General features: G+C 39.4%; 1 protein-coding gene across 6 annotated transcripts in view; it reads left to right on the top strand.

Moving 5' to 3' along the window:
• The window catches only part of palm3 (paralemmin 3), a 36,707-nt gene extending 29,357 nt beyond the window's left edge, over window positions 1-7,350 (top strand). For all 6 annotated transcript variants that reach the window (XM_020597052.1, XM_020597051.1, XM_020597053.1 and 3 more), the window contains 3 exons: window positions 955-985; window positions 3,916-3,969; window positions 5,482-7,350. In XM_020597052.1, coding sequence (XP_020452708.1) covers window positions 955-985; window positions 3,916-3,969; window positions 5,482-6,491 — 1,095 coding nt within the window. In that variant the 3' untranslated portion in view covers window positions 6,492-7,350. The remainder of the gene's footprint in view (window positions 1-954; window positions 986-3,915; window positions 3,970-5,481) is intronic.
• Window positions 7,351-9,150: the final 1,800 nt, after the last annotated feature.

Below are 9,150 nucleotides of genomic sequence, written 5' to 3'. Positions count from 1 at the left end.
AGCAGGAGAAGGGAGGTGGAGCAGAAGGAGATGGAGGAGTTCAGGGCTCAGGTGCAGTGCCTGAACCTGCCTCCACCTGTTGTGATGGATCCTACCAAGGAGCTTTGTCCAGAAGAGACACCCAGTGATCCAACAGCTCAACCTGAAGAGAAAACGGTGGAACAGAAAAACTGAGAGACACTGGAAATAGTATAGTTTGGGTAAAATGTATGTCAGTACTAAGCATAAGCATAAACATACTAGTGATTTTTTTTCTGCTTTTCTAAATGTTCATGCAATGTTCCCATACCAACAAATCACTGAGAAGTTTTTGTATGGACTGATAAGATGGATCTGTAAAGTAACACCAACACTTTTCTGTCAACATTAAAATATTTTACCTCTGCAGAAAACACAACCTTTGTTGTTCTTTGTGAATATGACCTCAGTCATGGATGGATTACTGAAAGGGCCAAGTGGGCATAGGCCCAGGGGGGCCCTGAGCCCAAAGGTACCAAACTACCGCAAGGAGACTCAAAACAGTGACAGTCCAAAACAACTGCACAGAGTCACAATATGACCACAAAGAGATTCCAAATAACTACAAACAGAATGACACAATGAGACACAATATGACACACAATGATAACTCTGTTTCAATCTTTGTCTTGCTGTTGTGGAGGACAGTAGTAGACCAGTTTGTGCTTGTCTGGGCTTTTGAAATGGCTGCATAAAGTGCAAGAGTGAAACTTATTTAGACAAGATAAGGGATAATATTTAAAAGAAATGTAGCATTCTGGGTTGTGTGTTCCTTCAAAGCTTGTGTGATGTTTCAGTATTTGCATTTTAATGTCTGGTCTTTTGTGTTTCATTTCCTTTCAAAATACCCCAAAGGTTCAGGAAACACAACACAAACAGTTTCACCATTTGAGTCACAGTAAATGTAATTGTTCCCATGTCTCTCTCACCCAATAGGAGGCAGTGAAATCGGCAGAGGCCAAAGAAGGTAAGTTAGATAAACCTTTTGGTACAAAAAAAAGTTAGTTAAAGGTAAAACTTAGTAACGTGTGTGTGTGTGTGTGTGTGTGTGTGTGTGTGTATATACACACACACACACACACACACACAGGCATAATCATTATTCATCTCCTACCTTTTCCCACACTTGCACTGTATTCTGTCATGGTAAAACCACTCCATGCACATACACACACTGTTTTTCTGGCTTTTACCATCTGTTAGTCAGCTGCTACACTTCCAGTGCTGTTCTTACTTAATTACATCACTACATATTGATTAAATTTCATTCACCTAATGACTGGGCACCTTCCCATTTTGTTTGCGGTGAAAAGCTACTGTAGTGTTTGCTGCAGTATCTATAGAGCAGTGCCACCTATTATTAGCTGCTCCTGATTTTGTTGTCTAACATTAGACAACATGCATGAATATTATTAAATGATAAGTTGTGCAGAGTTGCACAGGTGTGTCTATTGAGACAAATTATGATGCAGTCCTCAGCGTGGACCTTGTAATACAGTTAGAGGTGCATCTTAGTTTGATAATTTTAATTTAAAGGTACAGTATACTGTAGTTAATGTTGCCATATTAAATCAGTATTAAAGGTTGCACAGATCAGTCAAGTAGTTGACTAGTCAACTTCACCATGCACAGTTGACCTTCTCAACATGATGTTGAGCAGTTGCTGACCATGTGATTATCACTACCAACAGCCTTACCTGATGTAGCAAAGGCTGTCAGTCAGACACTTTAGCAACTTAGCAGTGGGAACCTGCCCTGAAGAAATGGCTGGGAAAGCCATGAGTGTTATGCCAATAAACTCCAAACCGCCTGCCCAGTCAGGTGGAATTACACCGTTGTCATTCTGGAGCTGCTGTTAGTTGTGCAGTCTGTCTTTGCTGATGAAAGTGTCACAAAGCCAAGTGTCCAGAAGTCCTTTGCCATGAGTGTGTCACAGTGGGAGCTGGTGGAACAGCACCCCATCATCATCTGCGTAGGAGACCATCAGGACACGGCTGTTCGCTACACTTGAGCAGAGATGGGCAAACAAACCACATGCACATATGCAAAATCAACAACTTAGTTATCACCCTTAAAGTCTGTAAATAGACCACAATGTTTGAAAACACTTCTAATGAAGCACAAATCTCAGCTTTATGTGGCTTCTCCTAGTGTACTTTGGCGTCTTCTTCTCCTTGTTCTGATGCGCCAAGCAGCTGTTTGCCAACTACAGCCACCTGGTGGTCGGGTGGGTTACCCACTTTTTTTTATATATATTGAAACAAAGAAACATTAACAAAACAGTACCAAACATGGGAGACAAGACAACAGTTACATGACATTACAAAAGGATATAGAGTGTTTAACAAGATTGTAGTGTGTGAACTGTGGGTATTTCCAACTTATGCAGTCTATGAAATGCAAGGAAGGGAAGAGGGGAAATAAATAAATAAATAATTACCAATAATAATGATGATAACTATACTACTAATAAAATAAGCTTGTTACATTTTTAGAGGTTGGTGGGACTGTGCGTGGCCTCAGCCTCAGGTTTTTGGTTCAAGTTGAAATGTGTTAATAATGGGTTCCATGTGTCATAAAAAGCTGATAAACTATTCTTGTGAGTGGATGTCATTTTCTCTGTGATGTATTCTATCAGAAGGTTGGTCCAGTGGTTTATGTGTAGTGATTTTTTTATTTTATTTCCAGTTTTGAAAGATTGTTTTCTTGGCTGTACGACCGGAGCAGGAGCTTGGTTCGCATTGCCAGCAGTAAGTCAGACTTGTTTCCGGTGCATGTTGGACTCCAGCAGGGCTGCCTTTTGTCACCAGTTCTGTTCATCATTTTTATAGACAGAATTTCTAGGTGCAGCCAGGGGCTGGAGGGAGTCCAGTTTTAATTTTCATTTCATTTTTTTAAAGAATTAATATACAAAGCAAGCTTATGTGCAGCTACTTTTCATGTGAAACCCATTTTGAACATTTTACTTCTTGTAATATGGGTCCTGTAGATGGTCTTGTATTGTATAAGTTGTAAGTTTACATTGCTGGTCATAGAAAAGATGTTATTGCAAATTTCTGTCCAGAAGTTGGAGTTGAGGGGGAGAGTTAAATCATTTTCCCATTTGAATTTTGGTATTGTTATTGTTGAATCTGTATTTGATATGAGTTTATATAGCTTGGATATTATTTTCTTGGAAGATGTAATTTTCATAATTTCTTCAATTAATTTGGAAGGCTGTAGTGGGTTATTGGTTACACTAATCTTTGACTTAATTATGGATTTTAGCTGATTGTACTGCAGGAACTGTTCTCTCTGAACTCCGTACTTCTGGATCAATGTATTAAATGATATGAACTGGTTATTTTCAAATAGGTGATGTAAGTGAGTGATTCCTTTGTGTTGCCATGCTGGGAAATAGATAGGATAATTATGTAGTTGGAAATCAGGGTTGTGCCAAATTGGAGTGTAGCTACATGGTGCAAATGATGATTTAGTGATTTTGTTTGCTTTCCACCAGGCTGTCAGAGTTGAGAGGATTGTGATGTTTTTACAGTAATTCATTTTCTTAATAGAGTTTGGTAGAAAAGAAAGGTCTGCAACTGAGTTATTTGAGTTATTTTTGCAGTAATTTTGCTCTAATTCTGTCCATGTTACCCACTTCAACTGGTTCAGTAACGGTGAGAATCAGGACGGTGTGGCACAGCCTTTTGTGTGTGTGTGTGTGTGTTTGTACAAATATTTGTTTATCATGACTAGCCGACATTTTCTCAGCTTTCATAAGTGAAATGACTGTAGTATATAAAAAAAACCTAATCAGTACTCTATCATGTACCAGTTCATTAGTTCTTCTTAAAACAATGCATGTCTGTTGTTGCTGACAATCACTGTTATAAATACTGTTTATCTCTTTCTCAGAAAAGGCCTGGAGCAATGTTGTGCAGAATGGAGAAAACAATGCAAGCGAATTAGGTGTGTATACAGTTGAATCATGACATAAAACAGACACAGATGTACACCTCAACAGAGCACACATGTTGAATGCCATCTGTAGACTTATGTCTTTGAACCTGATGATGTCTTATTTTAATCTTATTAATTATTATCTAAAGACCATGAATTCCCCTATAGATGTATTTGGTTGTATCCACCGTGCATACTAATCTTAAGAAATTTGCATTATAAAGGAAGGAATGGCATAGGTATACCTGTACTTCAGAAGAAATTCATACATGCTGCGATGAATAACTACCCATTTTGAATAAGGTTTTGCATATAGTGTATGCTAATAGGCACTCAAGTGCATAACTTGCATTTTTAGAGGACATCAATCACATGGACATGTAGGCAAGGAGCTGCTGAAGAACACAGTAGAAAGTCTGGGAAATGAACCTGACCCAGCCATTTGTAATCAAATCATCCAGGGTGTGTAACCTTCTTGTCCAGGCTATAGGGTCTACTGTTCACGCTCTTTATTCTGTTGCTGGTTTAGCTGGTGCTTACGTTCCTCTTATGTCTCTGCCTTTTTTTCCTATGACTGTTAAATGTTTATAATATTTTACTCTTGTTGCTGTTTGTGTTGTGTAGCTTAGCTTTTCTCGTGATGTTCACTTATATTGTTACATTCTGCTCTGTAACAAATGGTAACCTTAATTTGTTAGTATACAGTTTATGGTCTGTAGCTAACAAAGTAGCATCCTTTATTAGTTTCTGCATTAGCAGAGATGAATGTCACTTATTAAGAATCGTACATGGTAGAACCTTCTGTTAACAGTATTTCAGTACATAAATTAGCTGTATTTAGTACTGACATATTGGCGGCAAAGCGGCCACTAACTGCAATTAAGTTAAAGGTGCTGTAGTGGCTATTTGTCCAGATCAAAATCAAACTTTAATCCAACTTATAAACCACTGATAAGCCATCGGAATAATAATGTAGGCAGGCAAAAGATGTCCACAGTTCATTTGTTGTGTTTCTTAAGGTTTATTCATCCACTGCGAGCAGGCAAAGAAAAGAACAAACTCATGATTCTTATGAACTCTGCCTCATGATTCTTATGCCAGTCCTACAGTATACCTGCTTACTGTACCTACCTATAAACCTAAGGTGCCAACAATGCCACCCAATTAACCCCCCAAAAAAGCCAAGATAAACTAAACAACTAAAGAAATAACAACAATAGTAAATATGTTTAATCTAAATTAAACTAATGCCTAACGTAAACACTAAAAGCAATTATTAATACATATCAGTAGCACTAACCATCTAACAAATAGCTCCTAGTGGTTCATCTACACCAACCACAATGAAAGCTAATAATCAGGGTTAAAGAGAATGTGGCATATTGGTTGCAAATTCACTCCACATCATTTAAATGTATGAACAGCTCCAACTTTTCTAATTAATGTAGTAGCACAGATATTTCCTCTTTTCCTGAGAGATATATTTACTTGTTTTTCTTCTTCTTCTTGTTTTATCTTCAGAAGCTATTAAAGATCAACTAAAGATAAACCAAAGACTACCACTGGTTGAAAGTGCAGTTGTTCTAACCAATGGTGGAAAAAATGAAAATACAAACACCAGTAACCGTGCTTTAGAGCAGAGTACTCAGCCCACCACCAATGGACCAGCAGGCGATACTGAGGCTGTTGTTAGCATGAATGTGGAAGGTGTATTGATCCTGGGTGTTTCTGAGGCGGAGTCTGGTCAGGTTCCAGCTGTTAGCAATAATGAAGAGGAAGAAGAAGGCACTCTGGTGATGAGAGCAGAATGTGTGATCATCACAGATGAAGGGAATGATGTACCTGAGGATCTTACACCCCAGGAAGATCAGCAGGAGATGGCGCAGTCAGAGGAAAGCTCTCCCCCAAATCCAGAAACCAGCAAAGAGGAAGGGAAGGTTGTGGAGGGGCTACTAAAAACAGAAGTATCTCCAGAAACTATCAAACAAACAGACAAGAGTGAGGCAACAGAAATCACTGCAGAGCCACAACCAGCTACTGAAGATGTAGATGTGGAGGGTGAAATAAAGACAAATGAAGAGAAAAATGCTGCCGGACAGGACAAACAGTCAGAAGGTCTCACTTCTGTGCCACCTCAGTCCCAAGCCAGTGCTCTAGAGAGCACTACAGAGGATTCAGTGCCAGCCCACTCAGAGGCACAACCCTCCACTGTCACCCCCGAGGCTGAGGATGAGGTTGAACTGTCACCAGAGGGAGCTGAGACAGCATTTGAAGCCGAAGCCCATGTTACCTTGCCTGACGAGTTCCAGGAGGTACCCCTGTCTGATTCCCAAGAGGACCAGAGGGCAGACACATTGCCAGCAGAGAAGGAACCCCTTCTGCTGCAGGCCAAAACCCCCTGTACTCAAGAAGAGCCAGCAGCAGCTAAAAGCCCATCCAGCAGAGATTTACACAGTACAGCCAGCGCTATCCAGGGAGAGGAGACTGAGGTGCCCAAACACAAAGCCTGCCAGTGCTGCACTGTCATGTAAAAGCCCTCTCAGTACATTCATTTCTTCAGATGGCCAATTTCTTTCTGCTGTTCATTTGGTAATGCATTCCTTCCCTTGTCTTGTTTTATGCTCCCATCCATATTTTGAATCAGTTCCCTCCACTGTTCTCTGCCAACATTCCTTGTATTTGTCTTGAAACTTCCTCATCCCACTCTTGGGGTTTGATGTTCTAAGAGGAAGTAGGTTCTCCCCAACATGAAGAGAGGGGAGGTACAGATAGAACTCATGACTGTTTAAATGCCTGGAGGAGCTCACTCCCCGGGACCACACTTTTAAATTCTGTTCACACAGCGTCGACCAAAACACTGTTTGGGTTTGATTTAATTTTCTTGGTTAGCAGATGAGTCAGTCAATCTACTGTACATAGTTTCATAAAATCCACATTTTAGATATAGCTGGAAGAAACAAACTGTGTTGTTTTGAACTGTTGTATACTTAATGGGATATTTTTTATAATCTAATATGAAATGTTATTGGAAAAGCCCAAAGATCCTGAGATTCAGAGAAGATACCATTCTAATTTAATGACTTTAAAGCTGCAGTTTTTGATTGGTTTTGTTTTTATGTTAGAGATATTTTCAATCCAAGTACAGGACCTGAGCATTTTTATTTACACTGTTCTACAATATACAGACTAATACTTTTCAGTGTTCAAATTTATAAGCAGTAGCATGCACCAGTGAATCGTTTGTGGGCCTTTGTTAGTTTTAAGGAAGAAATTATTTTAAAAGACCTGTAAGTGCAAATGTTCTACCACATCTGCTCCTGACACTGTGCATGGATGTATTTATGGTAAATGACTGGTGAATGATTCAGTAAACAGTTCTGTGACACTAGATGTTCATCTGGCATTTTTTGTTCCTCCAACAGTGGAGATAAACAAACATCACAGTATTTCTTCATGCAAAATAAACACTGGATAATGTTTAACCATTGGTTTCATAATATATTTTCTTTCTTAGTTCGGTAGTAGGAGAGCCTAACTGAAGATCTGTCTATTCTATGTGTAATTATTTTAAATGTAAAAAAGCACCTGCGCCTCCCCCTCATTGGTCAGCAGCACAAACTGCTTAGAACAAGCTGTGTAAACACTTTTAAAAGTGAGTCATTTATATACATTACAGCAGTATTGCACGGGTTTATGCACATTCAGCTTTAATTGTGGTAAATTTTCCCCTTAAGGGAAGAAGGAAACTAACAGCCATCTAGAGCAGGTCTGCACAAAGGGCAGGATCGCAGAGACTGAGCTCCTGAGAGGATGTGCCTGGTGTTTCCTGCGACATGTGTTTAAACTCCTCAACTGTGAAAACAAGTCCTGCTGAGAGCTCCTAGTGGGTCCTGTCCAGTAACAATGGGATTTCAAAAAGCAATCTATTCTGGAAAAGACAAGGGGTGGATAGTCATTAGCTATAAAGTGGAGTGTACTGTGTACATTCACCTCAGGGTTTATACATCTATACACATTACTCTCGCCACTGAAATCTTTATAAGTGGGAAATATGTAGCCTTGTGTACAGATAATCTAATCTAATCAAAACTCTTGTAATTCATCATAAACTGGTTATGAGAACACAAGAACCAGATTTTACAGCATTTCCAGATGAGACATTTTTGCAAGCACGCTAATTAGTGTTTGAGTTCTCAGTGATGTAGGTACGTCTATTCAATCAACCAAGTAGATAAATACTAATATCAATACTATCAGTTTAATTTCTTGTGGATAAGTTTTAATTAAGTGTGTTGGATTAGAAGTGTAACGAAGTGGATGTCGAAGGCCGTTTGCGTGTGCTGTTGTGATGATGACACGTGTTTTGGCTGGGCATTATCAGTTTAGATTTATTCCAATAAACATCCCATTCCCAGAAACTGTCATTCACTGTATTATTAACTTTGTAAAAAAAACAGTGCCAGGTATTGCAAAACTGGAAGGTCTCCATCCACAGTGGAACCAAATCATTTCAATTCCAAACAGTGCAAGTAAGACAAGGCAGGAACGTTCTGATGGAGTTGAGCAGAGTACAGTTTATACTGAATTCAACAAATACAATATACATGAAATCTGAGTCACTAAAAACATATTTTATAGCCTGCTGTTTACAATATGTGAGGTAAAGCTCTAAAATAAATAATCACGAGACAGTAGTCAAATAGTTCCCAGAACTCTGCTCTCTGAGTATTGCAAAATTGGACTGATGAAAGTATAAAACCAGAATAGCCTCTATACTGGCAACATCTTCAGGAAGACACTGCAGTGCAACTGAGTCTGAGGCATCTAGCCCTACAAATTTCAGCATAGAGACATGTTTGCTGTGGGTACCATCGCTCTCCTCTGCTTCATGTCCGTGAGCCATTCAGCTCCGCTGGACTGTGAACACGTGGCCCAAACTTTGGATCAGCTGGATGTTGATCAGTTGGAGGGAAGATGGGGTTTACTTGTAGGCAGTTTAAAAATCATTGAAGGTGAAAAGCCTCCTGAAATTGACAGCATAAGTATCATCTTCTCCAATTCAACATACATCTTAGGCCATCGTTATGGTACCAGGTGCCATTATATGGGCAATACTCGTATCTCAATAGAAGACTCCAAGTTTAACTTTACCACTAGACCGGGATATAACTTCAGTGGCTTACAGTAATG

This window comes from Monopterus albus, unplaced genomic scaffold (genome assembly GCF_001952655.1).
Source record: "Monopterus albus unplaced genomic scaffold, M_albus_1.0 scaffold32.1, whole genome shotgun sequence".
Taxonomy (NCBI): domain Eukaryota; kingdom Metazoa; phylum Chordata; class Actinopteri; order Synbranchiformes; family Synbranchidae; genus Monopterus; species Monopterus albus.
This window is presented reverse-complemented; position numbering and strand designations above follow the sequence as displayed.